This window comes from Phodopus roborovskii, unplaced genomic scaffold (genome assembly GCF_943737965.1).
Source record: "Phodopus roborovskii unplaced genomic scaffold, PHOROB, whole genome shotgun sequence".
Taxonomy (NCBI): domain Eukaryota; kingdom Metazoa; phylum Chordata; class Mammalia; order Rodentia; family Cricetidae; genus Phodopus; species Phodopus roborovskii.
In genome coordinates, this window is record NW_026126416.1 from 34,633,288 (window position 1) to 34,658,319 (window position 25,032).

The window sequence follows — 25,032 nt, forward strand, 5'->3', positions numbered from 1 at the left end:
TGAGAGGAGACTGGAGGGCCACACCATGCTCAGGCAGACTTTGTCACAGACTGTCACCTATTCTGAGAGCCCATTCGTCTTTTCTCCAAATCATTTAGCCCTTCCTAAGTTGCTCTGGCCACCTTCTGCCCCCACCCTCCCATGAAGAAGCCACATATACTTCTAACCCTTCTGTGTGTAACACATTTGCATACCTTTCTCCCCATGATCTTCCCATGACAGCTTACACTCACTTATCAAATCCTGGGAGGGTAGAGGGGAACTTCTTCCTCTTCTACACTAAACGAAAGCTTTGAAATGGAAATGTTAACTCAAGGGAGACATAGAGTTGGGAAGACTGGGGTCTGTCCTTCCCGGTTATTACTGTACCTCACTTTTCTCTGGCCAGTGTGTCCCTCCCCAAGTCCTGAATGTGTGACTAAGGACATCAGGCATCTGGAAGCATTCCAGCTCTTCTATACCAAGAGTTGGGAATTTTAAGTAAAACTGTCCATTGTTCTTTTTGTCGTTGTTGCTGCTGATTATTTATTTATTTATTTATTTATTTATTTATTTATTGTCTTGCTGTGTAGTCCAGGCTGGGCTTAACTCACAATGTAGCCTAGAATAGTCTCAAACTCACAGTGATCTTCCTGCCTCCGCTTCCCAAGTACTAAGATTACATGTGTGTGCCACCATGACCAGGTGTATCTTTTTTATTATTGAATATTTATTATTGGGTGTATGTGTGCATTATGAGTGTGTGTGGGTCCACATGTGATAGCACCCATATGCAGGTCAGAGAACAACTTTGTGGAGTCCATTCTCTCCTTCCACCTTTACATGGGTTCTGGGGATGGAACTCAGGCTGCCAGGCTCACAGGGAAACACCTTTACCTGTTGAGCCATCCTTTTGGCTCCTTCTTGGATAGCTCTTTTAGAGAGAAATTCTCAGGTCAAGAGGCCCAAGTCTCTCAGTCTCTCTCCCATCTTAATTTTGAAGACATGGTCTTGTGTAGCCCAGTCTGGATTTGGACTCATGTAGTCAAGGCTGGCCTCCTGCCTCTGGCCTCCAAGGTGGTGGAATTATAGATGTGCACTGGCATGTTTGGCTTCTTTATAATTTTGTTTATTTTTGTTTGTTTATTTTGTTTATTTCGAACCATAACTTAGGCTGTCCTGGATTCACTATGTAGCCTGGGCTAGCCTTAAAGTCATGTCAGTCTTCTTGTCAGCCTCCTGAGAGATGAGGGTTCAAACATTGCCAACTCCCCTAACGTTCCTTGTCTTTTTAAAATGAAGACATGAAGGATTCAATCCAAGTCCTGAATTGAGTTTCTTACTTAAAAATAAGACTTTTATTGTGTTAAATTATGTGTGCATGTAAGTGTCTGTGTGTGGGTATCTGCATGTTAGTGCAGAAGAGGGCATTCTATTCCCTAGAGCTGGAGTTATAGATGGTTATGAGTCACCTGATGTGGGTGCTGAGAACTGAACTCAGGTCCTCTGCACAAATAGTAAGTATTCCTAACCCCTGGTGTAGTCAGGGGTCCTAACCCTAACCCATCTCTCTAGCCCTTGAGCCCATTTCTTCTCTGTCTGGTTCTTAGCTGAAATCATATCCTGATTTTTCTTGAGGATCCCAGACCCAGTCCCTCTGAGTGTTGGAATTGCACGTTTTAATACTGAAAGGAACCCTAGAATTCAATTCCAATTTCTCTCAATTTAGAGGAAGAAACAGGAGCCAGACAGGTTGACAGAGTGGAGTTTAGAGCTCAGTGTTTTGATTCCTTCTCACCACTGATCGGCCCCACTCCCAGGTCTGGGGTCTGGGGTCTGGGGCTCCCAGCCTTCTTTAGAGATGCTATTCAAAGTCCCAGGATGAATGAGGCACACTGAAGAGGCCCTGCTGGTTCCCCCAAAACACTTGTTCTGGGTTTCATTGTCCCCAGCGTCCTGAAGCTGGGTCTGGGGTGGGAGGGGGTGTTGGGAGAGCAAAGCTGCTAAGCTGAGACATGGGCTCTACTGGCTTGAGCCTGGGCTCATGGGGCTTGTCCAAACAGACCTGAGAGCAGGTGTGAGCCCTCTGTCCCCAGAGTTTCTTGAAGAACAGTTTGTTCTTTGGGGGTGGAGGGGGTGGGAGTGGGGGGACAACAGTCAGTGTAGGCGAGTGAGAGACATTAGTAGGGCCCTGGAGTCTGTTGCAGCTGCTTCCTGTTGTCAGAGCACTTCCGGCCATGGAGAGGCTGGTGTCCCTGCCACACACACACACACACACACACACACACACACACACACACACACACACACACACACACACAGAGTCCACCTCTCTCTCTCTCTCAACTGTAACCTGACTCAGGGAAGCCAGGGCTCACTGAGGAAGTTTGGTTCTGGCTTCAAGGCTCACCAGCTCCCTTGGGGAAAGGGGTCTCTGTGCTAAAATGTGCCTCCCAGTCCTGTCCCTTGTCCTTTCCCCGTGCGAAAGGTCTCTCTGCAGCATCCTTTCTCTCCATTCTCTGTCCTCCCCAGGTCTGCTCTGGCCCCAGGCTTGCATGCAGACGGTTTCTCTCTGCTTACTGGCTCTCCTTGACCATGTCGCCTGCCAGTGTGGACCCAGCCTCCTCTGTCTTGTCTTGTGGTTTGACATTTCACCGAGCTCTGTTCTGTCTCTTCCTCAAGACTGACAGACAGGAGACTCTGGGTCCCTAACCACTGCCTCCTACTTCAAACCAGATCCTATGTAGAGCCAGCTCAGAACTGATCCCGTAACTGGGGGCACAGTAAGTCCTCTCTCTCTCTCCTTCTCTCCCTTTCCCTCTCCTCTTCCCCCCTCTCCTCTTCCCATCTCCTCTCCTCTTCTCCTTTGCTCCCCTCTCCTCCCCTCCCCTCCCTTCCTTCCCCTTCCCTCTCCTCTCTTCTCCTCTGCTTTCCTCCCCCCCCTCCTCCCTTTCCCTTCCTTTTCTTCCCTCCCCTCCCCTCTCTCTTTCCCCCTGCCTCGGTTCCTTCCTGAATTTTAGTCATCTGAGATGGTTTGCCTCCGACACTGGCATGTTGAAAAAAGAAGGGCAGCTTGCTTTCTTGGGTGCAACATGCTGCTTGGTGGTCACTGCGTCTCCTTAGAGAAGGCCGACCAAGACTTTGCTTCTTTCCATGTCTGTGGCCCCATGGCCTTCCAGGCTCCCCTCTGACTAAGCATGAGAGTGCTGTAGGGGTGGCCTGAGCTAACCCTAGCCCTTAAAAGGATCCCTGCAGTGTAAGTGTTTGCAGGTGGTCAGTGAGGAAAGTGGGTGTGTGGCCCATGCATGGCTGCCCTTACGTCCAACTCCAAAGGTCATCAAATGTTTCCCATAGGGAAGCCTCCAGCCTCTATCTCATTTCTTGTAATTCTTTTCACTCTAAACCTGCAGCAGGGCCTGGATCATTCTCCCCAGCCCGCCCCCCCCCCCACGAGAAGGTCTGGAGTGGGGGTGGGGAGAGCAGTAACCTGGTACTCTCAGCCCAGCACTCTTCCCCCAATTGTGAAATGGCCTTGGACGAGAGCCAAGCCGGAAGCTGCCTCTAATCTGTGGCCTGGCGCCTGGGGTGTGAGGCCTGAGACTGACTCCCTCCCCAGTGATGGCCGAGGCTGACACACAGGTCCACCTGCCAGGAGACAGCCTGAATTGCTCTTGGATAATCAAAAGGAGCCTAAGCCTCCATCCTGCCCTGCCCTGCCCTGAGTGGGTGGGGACATATTGAGTGTGTGAAGGGCAGTCCAATTGAAGGCCTGAGGGCTCAGGACTCCCCAGGCCTACTTGCCCTTTCTGGCTCTGTTCTCTTACAAGAGAATAACTAGAGGGAAGCTGGGTATAGTGGCTGGAATCTTTTAATCTTAGCACTCGGGAGGCAGAGGCAGGCAGATCTCTGTGAGTTCAAGGCTAGCTTGGTCTACAGAGTGAGTTCCAGTACAGTCAGAGATACATAGTGAGACCCTGTCAAACTACTCACCTGACAAACCAACTAAACACACACACACACACACACACACACACACACACACACACACACCCCTAGAAGGTAACAGGTTGGACTAGAAAGATCTGGAGAGGCCGTTGCTTTTCCATTTCCATAGTGTGACTCACTAGTCAGTGATCTACTGATATAATTACAAGGCTCAGTCAGGTGGGCGGTCTGTCCCTGTGTCTGTTTTCCCCACATAAATCTGCCCCTGTTCACCTGCCAGAGCAGGGGCTCCTTGGTTGATCAAGGATGAGTGATGGCATGAGAACATCTCTTACTTTGAGAGTTAGGACATCTGCTAGGTTATCTGTGCAAGAATTCTCACTGTATTCTTTCCTGGTCATTGACTTCCAAGCTGGAAAGTTTAAACTTGGGGCACTTAAGCATGGTGGTACACATCTTTAGTCCCAGCACTTGGGAGGCAAAGACAGGTGGATCTCAGTGAGTTTGAGGCCTTCTTGGTTTACAGAGTGAGTTCCAGTAAGTTCCATAGTAAGACCCTGTTTTGAAAACAAAACAAAACAAAAGTTTGGGACCCCTACTCATCATGAATAGAGGGTTGTGTCTCCTACCCACTAGAAATGGGGAGAGAAGAAGGACAGGAGGACATGCGCCTTCACATACCAGGGCGTTCTGGCTGGGACTGCTCATGTAACAGCCAGGCATCCCTGTCTTGGACTCAGTTTCCTTTTATACAGTGTGTAGTACACCCTGCATGAGTGCCCACCCCCCCCCACTGCACAAGACACATGGAGCTGTTCATGGGTACAGTCCAAAGGGTGCAGGGACTCTCATGTATCTCTCCCAAACTTCAGCATCTGAAGTGGCACCTTAGAGTCTTCATTCAGCATCACCTCAGTTTCCTCCATTGATGGAGAGCCAGGTATGGTAAAGCACTCCTATAATCCCAGTACTCAGAAGGCAGAGGCAGGGGAGTGATGAGTTCAAGGCAACCTTGTGTGGAGTCCTTGCCCAGCCTCAGGAACTTGATCTGATGCAGACAGCACAGGACTGAAGAAAAGACAGACACAAAGCAGGAGGCTGGGATAGGGTGGACTGGGCTCTTGGATGGAGAAACCACAGTGCTCTAGAAGCTCTGTGTTTATCATAGAGTTGAACAGGAAGGTGGGATCACTGCATACAGCTGAGCAAGGAGGTGGTGTTATATATACAATAAACAAGGAGGCAAGGTTAATGTATGCAGCTGGATCAAGGGTTAGCCAATCTTGGTAACTGTCGTCTCTGTAGGGGAGCAGTCTTCAGGTGGCGTTGGTGGGCTAAAGATGTGATGGATATTTCTGCATACACTGCCAATATCCATACATGGACCAGAGGGAAGGTTTTACCCATTTTCCTATGAGTTCACCCAGGCAGGAGATGGGGGGGAAAGGGTTGCCATTTTCCCATGGATTTGAGGCTAAGGTCCTTGACAAGGCTATGCCTGTGTTAGCAATATACTTTCACTCACTTAGGTTTTCCTCTGTTTCCTACAAGCACACACTAAAAAAAAAAAAAAAAAAAAAAAAAAAAAAAAGGGGGGGGAAGGTGTATGAGACACCATTAGGGTGAGGTACTAACAGACATAACGAGGAGAGTGAGGTGCAGGCTTTTCATAAGGCTAGGAGATGGACTTGGGAGGATGGATTGTTTGGCTCTGGGCAATGTTTGAGTAGGAAGGGGTGAGAACCTGACCCCTGGCTTCTCTGGCTCTCAGTTGTGGAATGTCTCTGTGCAGGATCTCATATAACTCTTCCCAGTGAGGAAGACCTTCCCATTTTCAGTTGAGATGGAAGTTCTTAGAAACCAAAGTGGCTCTCCTGGGCTGGAGAGGTGGCGTATCACTTAAGAGCACCACTAGCTGTTCCTCCAGGGGACCCAGGTTCTATTGCTAGCATCTACATGGCAGCTTACAGCCATCTGTGACTCCAGTGAGCTGATGCTCCCTTCTGGCCTCTGAGGGTGATGCACACATGTTACCCAGACATATGTGCAGGTAACACACACACACACACACACACACACACACACACACACACACACACACACACACGAAGTAGATAAGTCTTTTTGAAAAAAGATTTTTTAAATGGTTTTTAAAATAATGATTATTTTCCTTCTGAAACATCACTAGCGAGTGCTGATTGGAGCCTAGAATGCAGGGATTTGGGGGGTTCAGGAGACAGGATTTTGCCTGGAGTGTAAGAGAGGACAGAGGCTTGGAATGGGGGTCCAGCTCCAGAGACAGGAAAGATGGAGGGAAGAGAGTGGAGTACCGGAGCTGGCTAATTTTCTGCCTCCTCTCCCTTCCACCATCTCTATAGCCATTTCTGTGGCTATCTGAAAGGTCCAGGTCCCAGTGTGAGTTCCCTTTAGACTGGCGTCATCCATTGTACACTGGGCTGTAAAGGTCCAGTTCGCCTTGGTGTCATTTAACCTCTTGGTGCTTGAGTGACAATGGTCATGTGTCACTCAAATGTCAGGACTGTTAGGAGGACTCAAGAAAACACAGGTAGGGTGCCTAGAAATGAGCCGGGCATTTAGTAACTTCTCAGTAAGTATGTGCAAAGTTGTTCAGTGAAGCCAGTCCCTCAATACAGACAAGTCTGTTTTGTATACCCACACAATGAGTGTTTATCCCCAGAGGGTGCCTGGTTAGTGCCTGTTCAGTGAATGGATTAAGGATAATCTCCTTGTTCCATAGAAAGGTCCAGGGCCCTCCTGAAGCATGTTTTAAAGATAAAGTCCACAATCTGGTATAATGTCTTTCTTTCTAAGGCCATGGTTCTCAACCTGTGGGTTGTGACCCTTTGGGAGGGTTGAATGACCCTTTCATAGGGTTTGCATATTAGATATCCTGCATATTAGATATTTACATTATGGTTCATAACAGTAGCAAAATTACAATTATAAAGTAGCACCAAAAAATTTTTATGGTTGGGGGTCACCACAACATGAAGAACTGTATTAAAGAGTCGAAGCATTAGGAAGGTAAATTATTGTCCAAGCTCTAGGAACCCCTGGGCACCTATGGCTGCACCTGTCCAATGATGCTATGGCGTCCCCTGCTGGCTATAAGGAATACTGCATGTGGGCACCCGGGAGGCTGACCATGGGAGAGGATGTCTGCCTGCTGGAAAGACCCTGGGGCCTCCTCAGCTTTATCTGTCTAAAGGAGCTAGAAGGCCAGTGATAATCACATACATTTGGATACTTCCTAAACCCCAGAGAGGATAGATCAATAGTTCTGAAAGGATGTGGCTATATAACTCTGATTGGCCAGGAAGTCACTAGCTAGATCAAACTGACTTCCAAGTTTGATCATCTTCCTGCCTGTGCCTCCTCACTGCTAGGATTATGGGCACATGGTACCATGCCCTCTCAGTTCTTGGAAGTAGAGGACACCTTAATAATTAGTGTAAGTCCTTACAGGATGGTGGAATTACCTTTTTGCAGCTGAAACACAACCCTTTGGGGTAGGTGCTATGATAACTTACCTAGGTCTCACACAAAAATGAGGAACCAGAATGATCCTAGACTCTGATCTAAGTTGAAGCTGTTCACATTGTTTCTGTGGGGCACAGGGGTTGGGAATAACATCCATCACTTCATTCTGAGGGTGAGGGCAGGGTGGACAATGAGTACCCAGAGATTGGTAGTCTCCCACCTGTACACAACAAACACTTGTTGACTGAAGAGTATAGGAATTGGCAGCTTCGTGTAGCAACATGGTCAGAGTGTGTGCAGACATGCCAGTGTGGTTATTCTTTGTAGGAACACCCACACTCCCAGAACTCTTTCTGTCTTCCGGCTGGCTTTCCCCAGGGTGCCTTAACCACAGCTAATCTCTACACACTGACTCAGCAGGGATCTAGGTCTTAGGACCTCTCTCTGTCACCCTGAACACAGCCAGCCAGGTGTCATTCCCTACTTCCTTTCAGTCACTCTCTCGTTCTTCACCTTTTGCTCACTCCAAATTCAGTCCACAGAGCCTGCTGGGTGATGTAGCTCAGAACCCAAGGCCTGTTCAGACTGAAATTGAAAATGGTCCGTATAGCCCAGAAGACAGTCTCTGCAAGGCACCAAGTGTCTGGGGAGGCAGCTGTGCTCTTGTTATCATCTGCTTCTAAGGATGCATCCTCCTCAGCAGGGACCAGGAGCAGCCACCTCCAACCTGTGTGACTGTAGTCACAACACGGCAGGATCAGAGTGATCATTCAGTTCTCTCCAGTGAGGCAGGCACCTTCTGTTTCATGACACCCCTACTTTGTAGTCAAGGAAATTAAAGTACAGGGAGATTTAAGTAAGGGTAGAATAACAAAAGTGGAAGACAAATTCAAAGAAGAAAACAACCCTCACCTCCCAGCCCACATGAGAGAGAGAGAGAGAGAGAGAGAATGTAAGGGGGTAATGGGATTGGGAATGTAACTCAGTAAGGCGCTGGGTTTGATTCTCAGCATTGCATAAAACTGGGCATGTATTCAGGAGGCAAAAGCTGGAGGGTTGAAAGTTCAAGACCATCCTCCACACTTAGGAGTTCCAGGCCTGCTTGAGCTACACGAGATCCTGGTTCCATTCCTGCTTCCCTCAGAAAAACATGTAAGCAAGCAAACAAACAAGATCTACGTAAAAGAATGCAAAACCCAAAGTAGATCCTGTGCTCTGGCCAACCTGAAGATCTTGGTTGATTTGTGATCTCCTTGGTAGCTTCCTTTGTAGACATTATTGGCTAGCAGTTCATGCCCTGAACTGAGTTGGTATCCACATTTGGCTGAGTGAGGCAGACATCCTGCTTTATTAGAGCAGCCTGACCTGGGGAGAATGGCTGCTAGTGATGGGCTGTGCACCTGCTGGCAAGGAGTCCTTTGGCAGCCTTGGAGCACCATGAGGTACCTTTAATGCTGTCCCACTTTACAAAGAGAAACTTGTACTATAAGGGGAAAAAAAGAGTAACTTGTTTCACCAGTTCTTTTATATACAGTTTTGACAATGTAATAAGAAAATCCAAAGCAAAACAAGGATTAGTGTGTTTTTATTCAAAGGGAAAGGCTGCTTTGTTGGGACAGCATCCCTCAGGGCTAGCTGATTCTAGCCGGTTGTTTCATTAGGTCAAAGATGACCCATGGCATCCCAGATGGTTTTTATGCTTAGATAGACATAGTCTGCTGAGTGGAGGGACAACTCTGACCTTCTTCCTGTGCAAAATTCAACTTTGTTTTCTCTTACAGACTTGCAATTTTTGTAAATTCCTGCTTTATAAATGTGTCTGGTCTTTATATTTTCCTTTGAATGAACTGTTACATCTACTCAGTTCCCTTATTAATAGTAATCTTAAAATATGATCATAATTTCATTTTCTTAAAAAATACATCTTATCAGGATTCCTATAATTTGTCTCCAGCCACTTACATAAGAGAGGTAGACATGACATACAAATTTTGCCAAGTAGGAAGGGGTCATTTGCTGTGGAATAATCCTTTTGTACACTGTGAAGACATGTTGTTCTCATTGTTAATAAAAAGCTGATTGGCCAATAGCTAGGCAGGATTTTCAGGACAGAGAGAATGCTGGGAAGAAGAAGGGCAAACTCTGGGGAGTCATGAGGCAGATGTGGAAGAAGCAACATGGGGAATTCATAGATGAGGTAAACGAGTCTGGGGCAACACACGGATGAATAGAAATGGGTTAATTTAAGTTGTAAGAGCTAGTTAGTGGCAAGCCTAAGCTATGGGATGAACATTTTTAATTGATGTTAAGTCTCTGGTTATTTGGGGAGCGGCTGGTGGGATAGAAAAGTCTGCCTATAGTCACTATCTTTTTTGGTTTGTTTTTGAACCAGGGTTTTGCTATGTAACCCAGTCTAGCTTTAAACTTGGAATCCACTGAGTCTCCTAGGTTCTGGGATTACAGGTATGTGCCACTATGCCTGGTTCATGACTAGGCTTTAAACATTTTTAGAAAAGATTTATTTTTTATTTATGTGTATGAGTGTCTTGCTTGCATGTGCTTCTATGTATCATCTGTGTGCCTGTTGTCCTCAGACACCAGAAGAGGGCATTGGATTCCCTGGACCTGGAGGTACAGACAGTTGTGAACTGCCATTTGGATGCTGGGAACTGAACCCAGGTCCTCTGCTTGATCAGCATATATTTTTAGCCACTGAGTCATCTCTCCAGCCTATGCCTATGTTTTGATCATCACACTTTCCTTGTGCTCCCCTCTTAAGAACAAAGGACCGGGGACTGGAGAGATGGCAGATTTCCTGTGGCTATGGGCCCTATATGATGTGGTCACTGGCTGCTTCTCCACTCTCCCTCACTCCCTTCCCTCATGCTCTCCTCTCCCTCTGAATAGGCTACAAAGAAAAAAAGCTGAGTGCTCGAGAAGAGGAAAAGAACCTTTGCCTGGGGTCTAGCTTGTTCTTTCTGGATAAGTGTTGAGAAACTTGACACTGCTGAAGAGATCCACATTGCCTGCACAGGGGGAGGTAGTAATATTTTCTAAAGATACCACAACCTCGCTGTCTTCTTCCTGAATGTAAACAATATACCCCATAAAACCACCTTACCATCTCACTTACAATAGAAATTCCTAAGCAAAGCAGCTTATTTTGTAAACTTTTGTTTTTGTTTTTTTGAGACAGGGTTTTTTCTTGTGTAGCTTTGGCTGTCCTGAAACTCACTCTGTAGACCAGGCTGGCCTCAAACTCATGGAGATCGCCTCTGGAATACTGGAATTAAAGACATTGCTGCCCACCCAGTGTGGCACCCATTTTTAAACACTGTTAATCTTTAAATTTTTAAAATTATACTTTGAATGATGTAACTTCAAAAATCACAAAAAGACATATATATGTATATATTCTTTGTAAAGATGCCTCTCTCTGTCTCTCTCTCCATACACAAGGCATACACCTTGGGGCTGTGCACCCTGCTTCTCCTAAGTATCTTTCTAAACCCTGGTTCTTAAATCTAAAGCATGTATACACTATTATCTCTACTTTAAATTTGGCTAATGCTTCACTATAACTCTGAACTAAAGTTTTCTGTGGTGTAATCAAGGATTGGGTTTTGTTTGAATGGAGATTCTTAATCAGGGAAGTCCTCAGAATCCTGGTGTTAGTCTGAGCTGTGTTTCTCTTTTGCTCTCTCTTAACACACACACCCCTCACCTGACCTTCCTCACAGAGCAACTGGTTTCTACTTCGAGGTCTTTGCTCTAGACATTCCTTTGGCCTGCAAGTCTGTGCCTCTGGAATTTTGGATGTCTGATCCCTTTATCCTTCAGCTCACAGTTATCCTCTTCAGGGGAAGCTCCCTTGACCACCACTTAAAGAGGTTCCTGTCACTGCCACTGTAGCCCTTCTTAGTTGTCTGTACAGTGTTTATTATTTGAAGCTCAGCTACTCACTTGCTATTTCACGTTCAAGGAACCCCGGACCTTAGTGTGTTTCATGCACTGCTGTATTTCCACACCCTACAAGTACCTGGCACAGGCTAACGAGCACTCACCAAAAGCCTGTTTCAGGATTGAATACTCGCCCTTACAAAGGCCCAGGGTTCAAGTTGGCTTGCAACAGAATAGGGCCTAGAGCCCTGGCCTCCTAACTAAACCTGGAGGTAACTGGCCTGGACTTTGGTCACTTTTGTTAGAACTGGGGGTTGCACTTTAGGGCCACCAAGCCTGCTTAGAGAAGTTTACCTTTATTATTTGACTTGGGATGGGGATGTGGCTCAATGGTAAAGTATTTATTTGCCTAGCATACACAAGGTCTGGGGTTCTAGGACTGCATAAACATTTGTTGTTTGAGAGTGGCAATGATGCGGTGGAAATAAGAACAGACCCCACAGGCTCATCTATTTGAATGCTTAGTCACCAGGGAGTGGTACTGCTTGAAAGGATTAGGAGGATTAAGAGGCATTAATTGGCTGGGCAGTGGTGGCACACACCTTTAATCCCAGCACTTCGGAGGCAGAGGCAGGCGGATCTCTATGAGTTTGAGACCAGCATGGTCTACAAGAGCTAGTTCTGGGACAGGCTCCAAAGCCACAGAGAAACCCTGTCTCAAAAACAAAACAAAACAAAAAAACAAAAAACAAACAAACAAACAAACAAAAAAAAAACGAGGTCTGGCCTTGTTGGAAGTGTGAGTGTGTGTGTGTGTGTGTGTGTGTGTGTGTGTGTGTGTGTGTTGGGGATTGGGGGAGAGGAGCTTTGAGGTTTCAAAAGCTCAAGCTAGTCCCAGAGTCTGTCAGGATGTTCTCAGCTACTTTTCCCGCACCATGTCTGCCTGTGTCCAGCCATGGTCCTTACCCATGATGGTAATGGACTAACCTCTGAATCAGGCTTCCAGTTAAATGCTTTCTTTTATACGAGTTGCCTTGGTCATGGCGTCTCTTCACAGCAATAGAACAGTGACTAAGCTTAGTACTTCTGTGTACCAGACACTATTCTATATTTCAATATAAATTCATCTGCTCTTCACAGCCATATTGTGAAAGGGATACTGTCATCCTCACTTTAAAATAAGGAAACTGAGGCAATGGACTCTTGGATAACATACATGTTTCTATCAAGTCTCTCTTTCGCTCTCATTCTCTCCCACACACACAGCCTGGGGTGAAGCATGGCAGGCCTGGCAGTCCAAGGACCCAAAGGGTCCAAGGACCATGGTGAGCTGGAGTCTTGTCTTTTCCGCTTAGTTTTCTTTTAAGTCTGTCTGGCGGTGAATTTAATCTTCTCCCAAGTAACTGAGGTACACGTGCAGCTTATTTCTCATCCCGGTCTGTCGGACTGAAGGGTGTGTCTGTGGTGGGGGCGGGGTCCGAGGGCACACGCGCAAGGTAGACGGAGCGCGGCAGGGATTGGCGGAAGACTTGCAACTAAAAGCGGAAGCTCCGCCCGCCGCGGGCGAGACTTCCGGTTGTTACCGCTTGCGGCGTCTTCTGCTGACGGAGTCGGAACCGGCGGGGACCAGGATGGTGTTGCTCGAGAGCGAGCAGGTACCGGCGGCTGCCCGGATGGAAGGCCGGGGACCCGAGCGAGTGGGGTCAGCTCGGGTCGCGTTTCCCCCTTTGCGGGCGGGCCAGGGCCGTGACGCGGCGGGGCGAGGACTGGAGGCTGCCTAACCGGGCGTGTTGTGTTGCAGTTCCTGACGGAGCTGACCAGGCTCTTCCAGAAGTGCCGGTCGTCGGGCAGCGTGTACATCACCCTGAAGAAGTGTAAGCAGCACCCGGGGCCGCGCGGGAGAACGGCTGGGAGGGGCAGCGTCGTCCCCGGCATCCCGGCACGGGGCTCAGGGTCGGGGCAGTGCCAGGAAGTGGCCGGTGCGGCCCCCGGCACCCACGCACGGCGGCCGCGGGGGCCCCACGCGTGTCAGACGCCCACGTTCTGTCAGGCAGCCCGGCCCCCGCGCCGTTAGTGAGGTCGAATGTGCCCAGGGGTCGCAGCGTCAAGTCGTTGCTCCCACGATTGGCCATATATCCAGACCACATGAGTGATGATGAGTGTGGTGAGTTTATGGGAGTCGAGAGCTGTGATGGTGGATTGGGTCACCCTGTTACCCTCCTCTCCTGTTTTCCACTTTGGACCCGGCAGCAACGCATGTGGCGGTGTTCACCAGGTTGTAATTTTTTTTTTTTTTTTTTAACACGCAGATGATGGTCGCACCAAACCCACTCCACGGAAGAGTTCTGTGGAGAGCGTTGAGCCCGCAGAAAACAAGTGTCTGTTGAGAGCCACGGATGGGAAAAGGAAGATCAGCACAGTGGTGAGCTGGAGACTTTGTCTTTTCTGCTTTGTTTTCTTTTAAGTCTGCCTGGCCGTAAACTTAATCTTCTCGCAAATAGCCGAGGTACAGGTGCAACCTATCCCACAGCCAGCTAGTAAACTGAATTTTAAGAACTGTAGGGTCTTGCTGTGTAGTTCAGCTGACTTTGAACCTGTGATGTAGGACTGTCACAGCAGGTGCTTCAGCCTGTGCTGGGGTCACAGTGCATGTTATCAGCTGAGACAGATACAGTGATGATTTCTGTGGGTCTAGAGATTGAATCCCTGCAGGGTCTTTATTGTGCCCAGTCATCACCCTGTTACTAAGCGACACCACCAGCCTCCTGAACTGTGTCTTAAAACTACATTAACTGAAGAGGGCCATGTCTAAATTAGGTTCCCCCTCCCTTTCATTTTTGGCCCGTCTCTCCCAGGCTGTTTGGTATTAGGGCCCTCTTGTTTTTGTGTGGAGGGGTTTGTTTCAGATGAGGTCTCATATAATTCAGATTCATTATGTAGCTAGTCATGGCCTTGAACTCCTGGCTCTGTTGCTTGTCTCCAAAGTGGTAGGATCATAGGTGTGCACCCCCCTTTCCAGTTACTATATTTTGTAGTACAAATTATCAACAATATATAAACTTTTAAAGTAGAAAATAGAGGTCAAGTGCTTGTTTTGCTGAACTTTCTATGGAAATAAAGTGGGTTTATGGGTCAATCAGTCTAGTATTTGCTATGAAGAATGATTGATGAATTTCTTTTCTATGCTAGGCCTTCAGTAAAAATTTCTGGGTATTAGATGATCCCCCCCAGCCTCCCCCTTCCTCGGCGCTCCTCCGCCTCCCCCCCCCCCCCCAGAATTTCTCTGTGTAACAGCACTGGTTGGCTCTAACTCACAAAGATATCTGCTTTGGCCTCCTGAGTGCTGGGATTAAAGGCATGTACCACCGTGGCCTGGCTAGATGATTATTTTTAAGCTGATTTCCCTTTGTTTTTGTGGTTCATTTAGCAAATGTATCTACAGGTTAGGCTTGGTACTTGAAATTATAGTCAAGAACTGTGGTCTTTTTCTGAGAGGTTGAGTATGGCAGAACACATTCCTGACTCACAGGGAATAGGGCTCAATGCTATGGACCACTTGTAATCACATTCGTTCAGGATACTCAAGAAACTGCAGACAATAACTGATGTCTTCCTCTATGAGTTATCTTGAGAAGACTTTTAAAAGTAAAACAAGTTCATGTAGCTATTATGGTTGGCTGTCACAGATAAGAAACTGAGGATTCTTCTGGAAGGACAAAGTTTTTTTCTTTTTTGAGACAACAGGTTCTTGCTACCTAGCCCATACTGGTCTGAAACTCATTATCCTTCAGCCTCAAGCCTCCTGAGTGCCGGGAGTCCAGGCCAGTGCCACCATGCTGCTCAGCTGATGGAGTTGTTTTAATTAACATGAAGTCCTTTGATATCAGAATTCTAGGAAAACACTCTGGGGCATCTGTATAAGGTTTTTCTCACCTTAAACTTAAAGGCTGTCTTGCTATCTCTGCCTCACAGTTGCTGGGACTGGGATTACCAGAGTGGGCTTGTCTGAGGGGTTTTTAAAGGTGCACAGGTTTGGTGGGAGCCTACCATCCTGGTGTAGTTCTTATGTGGAAGAAGGCACAGCTGCTTTGCACGTTGGCAGGATCTCTTTGTAGTCTTGCAGCTTGCTCTGTAGACCAGGCTGGTCTGGAACTCAGAGGTCTGCCTCCAGAGTGCTGAGATCAAAAGGCGTATGTGCCACCATGCCTGGCCTGGGTGTTTTCTAGATGAAGTATTTTGAGCTCCTATCTGGGCGAAATAGGTGGTGTTCTGTCTATAAAGAGGTGATCTTTTTCCTTTCCAGGTGAGTTCCAAAGAGGTGAATAAGTTTCAGATGGTAAGTTCTATTTCCTTGTGTTCTCCATTCCTCCTCCAGAAGGGTGGGCACTGGTCAGGGTAGGGACTGGCACTTCTTACCTGTGGTGTTTATGAATATTGTTTAGCAGTGGTTTTTTTCTTTGAGTTTTTAAGGCTAGTTTTGTCTTAAAACTTCAGATATACTCTATAATAGTGTTGAATAGGAAGTTGCCAGAAGTTTTCCCTTTTTGCTTGAAAAGAGTGCAGAGCCTGCAGCTTCCTGTGGAGGAGTGTCTCAGGAGTGCTGAAGGGGTGAAGGCTTTCTGAGGCATACCAGTTTCCAGTGCAGCCTGTGGGGTCCCAGGGGGCTTTCTGATGCTGGCTACTCTTTACTCCACTGTGGAAAAGTCAGCTGCTTCCCCAGTTTGTACCTTTTCCTGCTAAGGTCATGTTCTGGCTTCCAGGCCTATTCAAACCTACTGAGAGCTAACATGGATGGGCTGAAGAAGAGGGACAAGAAGAACAAGAGTAAGAAGACCAAACCAGCACAGTGACAGGCGTGGTTATTACCGACCAGCTGAAGTGCGGGTACCTGTGTTTCTGCTTTTGGCACTCTCTGTAACTGTTCATGTAAGGGTTGTTTAAGAAAGAAGGGTTGGATGATCAACCCTTCTAAACTGGTAAGAAGCCAGTTTGTTTTAGATCTTCATTGCATGGCTGGATACTCTTAGACACCAGCCTTAAAGTGTCTGGTCATCTTTGAAGAGCTGTGCATCATCAAGTCCATCCATGCTAGCAGTTTCTTTGTTTACTTACCCTGTTCCTGACAGTAACTACTAACTCTAAAATGATACAGTTACTCAATGGTTTTTGCCTGTCTTTGAGAATCTGTAATAGGAATCTGACAGTTTTATTAAAAGTCATGTTATCCTGTGGGTGGGTTTTTTACTTGGTTGTATAATTTAAAAAAATTACATTTATTTTTGTGTGCATGCACACATTTGCTCTGTGCCACAGCATCAACTTGTATGATTGGTTCTCTCTTACCACATGTATCCTGGGATTGAACTCAAAATTATTGGACTTCATAGCAAGTATCTTTACCGATGAGCCATCTCCCTGGACCTTGTTGTCTAATCTTACAATTCCATCAGCAAGTCTGAGTTCTAATAGCCAAACAGGTGTTTCCTTAATGACAATAGAATAAATATTATAGAATCAAGAATAAAGATTCTGCCTGGAATGGTGGCACAAGCCTGTAATTTCAGTGGTCTATAGGCATGCTGATTTTAAGTTTGAGACCCTGTTCTGTACTCTCACCCCCAACTAAAGAGGCAAAACAGACCACAAGTGATGATTCTTGATCTCTGTCTTTTTATCCACTTTGAAAATCATGTGTTTAGTGTTTAGGATCAAGGGAAGAAAAAGGCTGTTCTTTTCCAGCTCCCATATAACCTCTAGTGTTGACAGAATTGCAACTGGAAAATACATATGAAAGCATTTATTGTATCCAAAAGATAAATTTATAACATACATGAAAAACTGACAAAGCTCAACTTTGTAACAGCTTATTAGAATTTAAGTTAAAATGAATTGAATGTACAACATTCCATTATTCCAGTATAAGCCTCTGTCCATTTGAACAATGCACCAACAGTTCCTCAGGGTCAAAATAGGATTCTGTAGTAGTCATCTCTGTAGCTGTACAGGAACAACACCGACACCCTGCAAAGGAGAGGGACAGGCAGACTCAGTGGGGTAAAACAACACTGTCTGAATGTGATGGGAGACCGATTACTAGAAAGCGCATAAGCCATCCTGGAGTTGGGACTTTACTTCCCAAGTGCTATGGTCTTGGGAGATGGCTCAGCTGGTAAAGTGTATGCCAAGCAAACACTGAGTTTGGATCCCTAGACCCAATATTAAAAAGCTAGGCAGAGAGGTGCATGCCTATAACTCTAGCCTTGGAGAGGGTGGAGATAGGTGGGTTCCTAAAACTCATTGATGCCAGTCTAGCTAATCTGATGAGCTTCAGGTTCAGAGGGAGACCCCGTCAAAAAGTAAAGGTGAGGAAAGTGACATGAACCTCAGGCCTTCACATGCCACACACAATTCTCCCCCGATGTGAAAAGGCCAACATACTTTTAGAATTAAGGGAACTGGGTGAACAACATAATTGGGACAGCTATACTCAGGGGCATCGTGTCTTGTTATGACAAGATCCACACTATGATTCATCATCTGGGTAGGACTTATTGGCTGTCAATCACACTTCTGAATTTTAACCACATGAAACCTGCTGTAACTTACTTCTTTTCAACCTTGATGTTATAAATTTCATCACAGATGAGTTTGAGGTATCTTTGCTTTGGCAGGCGTGACAGTAGCTGCTTCACAGTTGTATTAAATGCCTGTTCATCAGCATCCCACTAGGAAAGATCAGATTGACATCAGATCAGCAGGGATATTGCCTGGCCCTTTCTGGATCAGGAGAGTGGGTTATGGGGAGACAGAGGGGTTCGTCCTTTGAGGCATCAATTTTCTTGAAGATCACTCCTGGGAGCTTGAGGCAGGAGTACTACTACATTTCAAGGCAAGTTTGGGCTATGTGCTGCTTTTGTTAATGACACAAGCTAACCTAGAAAGAGGGACCATCAATGGAATTGGCTGTAGCAGATCAGCCTCTGGGGCATTTATTTGATTAGCAATATATGTGGGAGGACTAGGCCACTGTGGGTGGTACTACTCTGGGAAGGTGGGCCTGAGCCACATAAGCAGGCAAGCCAGTGGATCGCAGAATTCCTCCTCCATGCCTCAGTGGTTCCTTCTTGCCTTGCAGTTCCTGTCTTGGCTTTCCTTCATCATGGACTCTAGTTTGCAAAAGGTGACAAACGTTTTCATCCCCAGTTGCTTTTGGTTGTTGTTTAATCTTAGCTACAGAAACAAACTAAGACAGGCTACCTGGTAAGATATTGTTCTGTAAATAACTAACTAAATAAATACCACCTGTAGCTATGATTATTTTACTTCAAATGGGAAAATTCAAATTTTTAAAAATGGAAAAAAAATGTATAGAGGTATAGGCCTGTAAACAAATTAACTGACCTAAATTTTCATTTTTTACAATAGACTTTTCTATGTAGTTGTGAGTCCTTAGCTGGGATGAAGGTTTGTTTGGGAAACACCTGGTATTGTGGGTATGAACCTAGATTACACTAGTCTGCCAGGCTCATGTCCTGGCTCTGATATTTAGTGGTTCAGGAATGTCTATAATACATACTAACAGAAAGACCAATGTTATCAGCTAAATTCTCAATGCTTCGAGATAGACACAATTACTTAGGAAATTTAAGAACTTTTTCCAGTTTTCCTTTGACAGAACTGCAAATGTCACAGTGTAGAAGAGTTTCCATGCTTACCTCTAAGGATAAAAACTGTAAGATTGTTTCTTTGGGTAGATCCACCTGTTAATATACAGAAATGTACATCGTTTACTAAGAAGTCTTAAGCAGCACACACAGACTAGGGACTATGGTGTCGTGTGGATGATATGAATAGGGCTGATTTGAATGCTGTGATATGAGGTCCCCTTCCCCCTCCCACCGAAGGCACACGTGCATGTGTGAAAGCCCAAGGTTGATACTGGAATTATCTCAGCTGCTGTCCATCTTATTCTTTGAGGCAATCTCAGTGAAGTCCAGAGCTGGCTCATGTGCCTAGTCTGCAAGCCTGCCTTCTGAGGTTGGAATTGTAGGCATTTAAGTGGGTTCTGGGGATCTGATTCCCAGTCCTCATGCTTGCATGGCAAGTGCTTTAACCATGGATCCATCTTCCCAGCCCCTAAAGCCGACTTTGACAAATGCTTGAGGCTGGATTTCCAGATTTCACACCCACACCCCAGAGGTATGAACAGGCACATGTGCTTTAGTAAGGCCTGAATGTGACTGTGGCCTTAAAAAGAAGAGATGAACACAACCTTTAATCCCCAGCTCTGTCTAGCTTTAGGCTGCCTCCTGTCACTCATGGCAGGAACAGCCAGGTCTGATTCCAGATACAGCTGAGAACAAAGAAAGCCCTGAGGCCACACTACATAATGCAGACCGATGCTAGCTTCAAATTGTTAAAGTGACTTACAGCCAAAATTTCAATTTCACTGCTTTTCTGATGTAAATTGGCAAGAGTACTTTGAAGTCGGGTTTGTACCTAGAAAGAAAGTGGAGTTCAGAGTATGTTAAACCAAGCCATCTTATTTCCCATTCCAGAAAACAGCAAGGTGACAAAGCTAGGGTTTAGGAAGGATGCCAAACAGAACATAAAGATTTGATATTCATTGGCGGTCAAGGGAGAGATTGATTTTAGGACTTGTTATGTTACCCACATTGGCCTCATCTTCCCAAGTAGTTGAGATCATAGGTGCACACCACAACTGGTTTACAAATGCTCTTAACATTTGGGAAGTGGTAGCACACACCTTTAATCCCAACACTGGGGAGGCAGAAGCAGGTGGATCTCTGAGTTCGAGGCCAGTCTGGTTTACACAGCTAGTTCCAGGACAGCCAGGGCTGTACAGAGAAACCCTGTCTCCAAAAAAAAAAAAAAAAAAAAAAAAAAAAAAACCCAAAGGGAAACCCCCCCATAAATCTAAAACAGCAATAATAAAGGGCAAATGCTCTTAATATCCTCTCCTAGTATGTTCATGGCACACTCTTATCACTCACATTCAACATATTTAACTTGCCTTTCTGTCACTTTTGTTTTCTTAACTGCTCAGTGCACATGCGTGTAGGGATAAACACATGGCTTTAGCACAGGTATACAACAAACAAAAATCATGTTTAGGATGAGAAACTCTTGTGACTGGCCTAAAAATGCTCTTATTTACAAGAGAAACAAGCCACTTCCAGCTGCCAGGCATGGGTCATCTGTTGACAATTGCTGCCTATACGCCAACATCTTTGGTGGACAGGTGGGCTGATTTATGGCACCAGAGACTTCTGCTGACATCTTCAAAGGACACTAGGTTAGCAAAGAGGAGGGGGGGGAGGGGGATCTTTATATTTCTTTCCTGTTGCTTTCTTCTCTGTAGCTCTTGTTAGAAAGCCAAGGACACAGGGCTGGAGAAATGGCTCAATGGTTAAAAGCACTGGCTATTCTTCCAGAGGACTCAGGTTTAGTTTCCAGCACCAGCACCCATACATCCACTCAAAATCATCTGCAGCTTCATTTTTAGGGGACTAAATTGCCCACTTCTGGCTTCCAAGGGCATGAGGCATACATGTAGTACACAACATACACACATACACAAAATAAAAGCAAGCAAAAAAAAAAAAAAATAAATAAAAAGTCAGAGAAAGGTAGGTGTGATGTACCTGAGTCTCATGTCGCCTCCGGGTGCTGGCTGACAGCTTTTCTGGGGATAGAATACTCACAGTGGGGACTACTGTTGTTCCATGGATTTCAAACAAACCTGAGGCACAAAGTTTCATGTTAGAGCCTTTATCTGGGCCCAGTTTCTAGAACACACCAGCCAAAAGTGCAGTTTATTAGTGTACATCTGGTTGTGATTCTAGGGAATAGACCATAATAGGACCTTCTTTCATCTCTGACACAGGGTTTTGTTATATAATTTATAGACTCAGCCTCCTGAGTGTTAGGATTACAGGTATGTGCCACCATATCTGGCTTGAGATACATTTCTTTAATCCCTTGTATAAGGGAAATGTCCACATTTTATGTGTACAGTAACTCAGTAAAATGAAGGTTAAACCACATGTATGAATACAGCAGTGAGACAGACTAGGATTAGAGGGTATCCTGAGCCCAAGCTGCGTTAGTGCTTCCAGGATGTTGGGACACATCTCATGTGGTACAACCTGTTGGCAAGTTCCTTTTTTCCTATTCTCACTGTGAGAAGGTGTCAGCCTTAGTTTCCTAAGTGCTCAGTGCAGACAACATAGCATTCTTAACACCCGGATTCCAATTAGTAGTTATACCTGAAGCATTAGAAAACGACCCCTTCTGAGTTTGTACAGCAAGATTATCAGAAGCTTCTCTAAAAACAAGCAAACAGATAATTAGGAAATGGTCAATCAGGCAGAAAGCAACTCAGATAAGGATGCCATCACAGCATGCCACCTTTCCTACTGAATATAAAAATACTGTCCTCTTGGTTATTAGTTGGAGGGAAAAACAAGACAACAGAAAATGCTCTTAGTGATCCTTTTGGTCACAAGAAAGTTTAAAAAAAATATATATATATATATAAAGGAAGGACAGGATTCAAGTTAACCAATGCCAAAGTAAATATTCTGATTCATTCAGCTGGGTCTGAAGTCCTGGCTCTATAGAGGCAGCTGTTTTAATGAACTGTAATGGGTGTTCTTTCTGTGCCCTCATAATACAAAAGTATAGTAACAGCGACCACCCACAAGAGAGCATTTGGTAAATACAGACATTTAAAAAGCTGTGAATGGATGTTCTTTCAAATGCTGCAAATTAACTTATAGCCTTTAAAAGACACAATAGCACCTCTCCCTTTTCTAAACTTCTGTATTTGATTTGATTTTACAGTGACTTGAAGAATAGTACAATCCCTGGAAAAAGCCCAACATTGAATTCAGCTCAGTGGACATGGGGGGTATGGGTGTGGAGTGGGAGTAGAGGAAGCAAAACAAAGTGAGATGTCTCAGTCCTGGCACTCATGGCACTTGATGTCAGGCATTCTTGCTGGAGGTATGTTCATCGGTCCTGTGCCCTGTCGTCATGGCCAGCAGCACTTAGTCCTTTGCTGTACTTGTAATACCCTCTGTTGTGACAACAGCCTATCTTCAAACACTCATTATCAAATGTCCCCACAGGGATAACATTGCCATTGGTTAAGGATTATTTACATCTCCCAAAATTTAAGTGCTGTGTTTTCTTTGTCTTTTTGTTGTTGTTTTTTTTTTTGGACAGGGTCTCAAGGAGCCCAGGCTTGACTTGAACTCCTGGCCTGGCCTTCCAAATTTTGGGATTACAGACATATGTCAGGATTACAATATTTGGATCTGTTGTGTTTTCATATGAGAATGTATACAAGAGTTGAAAAGACATAAGATCTTTTATAACCCCACTATCCAGAAATAACTACAATTAAACATCTTGTACAGCACTCCAGACAGTTTCTGTACATAGATTGCATATTTTGGCTTAAGAAAGTAGGATTACACTATCCATCCTATTTATGGACATCCTTCCATGAAAGCTTTGCAGAGATATAAACAAACTGTAATACCTTAGAGATTTTTGAATATGAAATACCACCTTTCAAACTGAATTTATTACTTTTTTTAAAAATAAAGTTGGCCAAGTGGTGGTAGCATATGCCTTTAATTCCAGTACTTGGGAGACAGAGGCAGGAGGATCTCTGGAAGTTCAAGGCTAGCCTGGTCTACACAGCAAGTTCCAGGACAGCCAGGACTATACAGAGAAATCCTGTCTCCAAAAAAAAGTTTTCCATGAAAATATGTTACCTAGGTTAGCATGACATGGGTTATTATACTTTAAAATAATTAAGTATTTAAAAAAATGTTTATGTCAATTTCTAATGGATTTTGCAAATTTTGAGATGGGGTGTTAGGGTATTGTTATGTAGTAGTCCAGGCTGGCTTGATTTCACTTAGCAGCTCAGACTGGCCTTGAACTTTGATCTTCCAGCCTCAGTCCACTAAGTGGTGGGAATCACAGACCTGTACTACCATTTCCACCTCAACTAGAATAAATCGATGAATAGAACCCACATATGTTTCTGGGAGATCCTCACATAATTTTTAGGATACCAAATGGTGTGACACCCAAAGTCTGAGCACTGGTGTCAGTTGTCTTGAGTACTCACACTACAATGAGGTGTGCTGTAACTCCTGGGATGTAGCTGCTGAGTCCACACTTTTTTTAGTTTATTTCAAAATTTTGTTTAGATGTATTTATAGTATGAGTCTTTCATGTGCATGTACATATGGGTACTATGTGTGTGCCTGGTGCCTTTGGAGATCAGAAGAGGGTGTTCGATACCCTGGAACTGGCGTAGTAGAAAGTTGTGAGTCACCATGTTGATGCTGGAGCTTGAACTGGGTTTCTCTGCAAGAACAAGTGCTCTTAACCAATGAATGAGCCATCTCTCCACCCCCAATCACTTTTAATTTAATGATTTTACTTTGCTAAATTAATATCTAGGTGATTGGATCATGTGTAAATGAACTATCCCCAGAACCTATTATTAATGCATCTTTTGATTTGCATAGATAGAATACTGCCAAGAGTCACTCATTAAACAGACTGAGATAGACAGATTTTGATCTTTTAAAATGACTTTTAAAAATTGTGAAAATATATATGGTTTGATATAACTTAAATGTGTTTACAAAAGTTCATGTGCTGGCAGCTTGGTCCCCAGAGTGCAGATACTGAGAGTTTGGGTAGGTGGGGGGGGGCTATTAGATAATAATTAGGTCATGGATGCATGGCCTTGGCAGAGATTAATGATGGTCTTACAGAGGAAGTTCTCACAAATTCAGGTTGTTAGGAAGTGTTGGTTTTTTTCTGCCTATGGCTGTTGCCTTTCCTCATATCTGTCATGTTATGACACAGACAAAGGGGCCTTTACCTTAAGATAAGTAGATGGGGCTGCCCAATATTGGAGTTTTGGCCTTTTTTTTTTTTTTTTTTTTGAGACAGGGTTTGTCTATGTAGCTCTAGCTGTTCTGGAACTCAACCTGTAGACCAGGCTGGCCTTCAGCTCACAGAAATCTGCCTGCCTCTGCCTGAGTGCTGGGGTTAAAGGTGTGTACTACCACTGCCTGGAAACTTTGTTTTCTTTACAAAGTACCCAGCCTTGGATATTTTGTTATAACAAGAAGAAATCTAGTAATACAGAAAAACAAATGTTGAAAGCAAGATATGACAAGTCTTGTTCAGGTGACATAGTTAATGTTGATTGAATTATTTAGAAGTAACAGAATGGTTTAAGTCAATCCTAATTCATCTGTATCTCAAGAGAATCAACTTTAAAACTACATTTATCTATGCAGGTAACTGCAGTTAGTCTTCTGGGATTTTGTTTTAAGTTACCTGATATTCCTTTCATCACTGACTTTGGTCCTCAGTTTCTGCATAACATGATCCACAAGATCTGACTCCAACACACGCTTCTCTGTTTGTCTCTCTTTCTCAAAGGACTTGACCTAGAAAAGAACGAAACAGCTATCATTTGGAGGTTTCTGAAGTCAAAAGGGTAGCTCATTATGCCCTAGTGAGGTGACTGGGTCAACAGTTTGTAGTCAGAGGGTCTTAAAAGGGGTGGGGTGATGATTCTGCTCCCTGGAGGACATTTAGCTCTTTTTTTTAAGTAGCACTTTAAAAAATGTTATTTTATAT

At 45.0% G+C, this 25,032-nt stretch overlaps 2 protein-coding genes across 3 annotated transcripts in view; one reads left to right on the forward strand and one right to left on the reverse strand.

The window, feature by feature from the left end:
• The first annotated feature begins 12,851 nt into the window (after window positions 1–12,851).
• Srp14 (signal recognition particle 14) lies at window positions 12,852–16,554 on the forward strand. The gene is made up of 5 exons (XM_051183709.1): window positions 12,852–12,980; window positions 13,127–13,199; window positions 13,635–13,747; window positions 15,629–15,661; window positions 16,086–16,554. Exons 1-5 carry the CDS (start codon window positions 12,957–12,959, stop codon window positions 16,173–16,175), a joined length of 333 nt encoding a protein of 110 aa, XP_051039666.1. The 5' UTR covers window positions 12,852–12,956; the 3' UTR covers window positions 16,176–16,554.
• Window positions 16,555–17,107: 553 nt separating this feature from the next.
• Window positions 17,108–25,032, reverse strand: part of Eif2ak4 (eukaryotic translation initiation factor 2 alpha kinase 4) — an 87,062-nt gene continuing 79,137 nt past the window's right edge. The window contains exons 33-39 of one of the 2 annotated variants that reach the window (XM_051183708.1): window positions 24,727–24,839; window positions 21,615–21,673; window positions 20,991–21,088; window positions 19,756–19,824; window positions 19,041–19,085; window positions 17,932–18,050; window positions 17,108–17,346 (exon numbers count right to left, since the gene is read on the reverse strand). In XM_051183708.1, the coding sequence (XP_051039665.1) occupies window positions 17,289–17,346; window positions 17,932–18,050; window positions 19,041–19,085; window positions 19,756–19,824; window positions 20,991–21,088; window positions 21,615–21,673; window positions 24,727–24,839 (561 nt within the window). In that variant the 3' untranslated portion in view covers window positions 17,108–17,288. Of the gene's footprint in view, window positions 17,347–17,931; window positions 18,051–19,040; window positions 19,086–19,755; window positions 19,825–20,990; window positions 21,089–21,614; window positions 21,674–24,726; window positions 24,840–25,032 lie in introns of those variants that run through there. The other variant, XR_007834462.1, reaches the window with a different exon arrangement.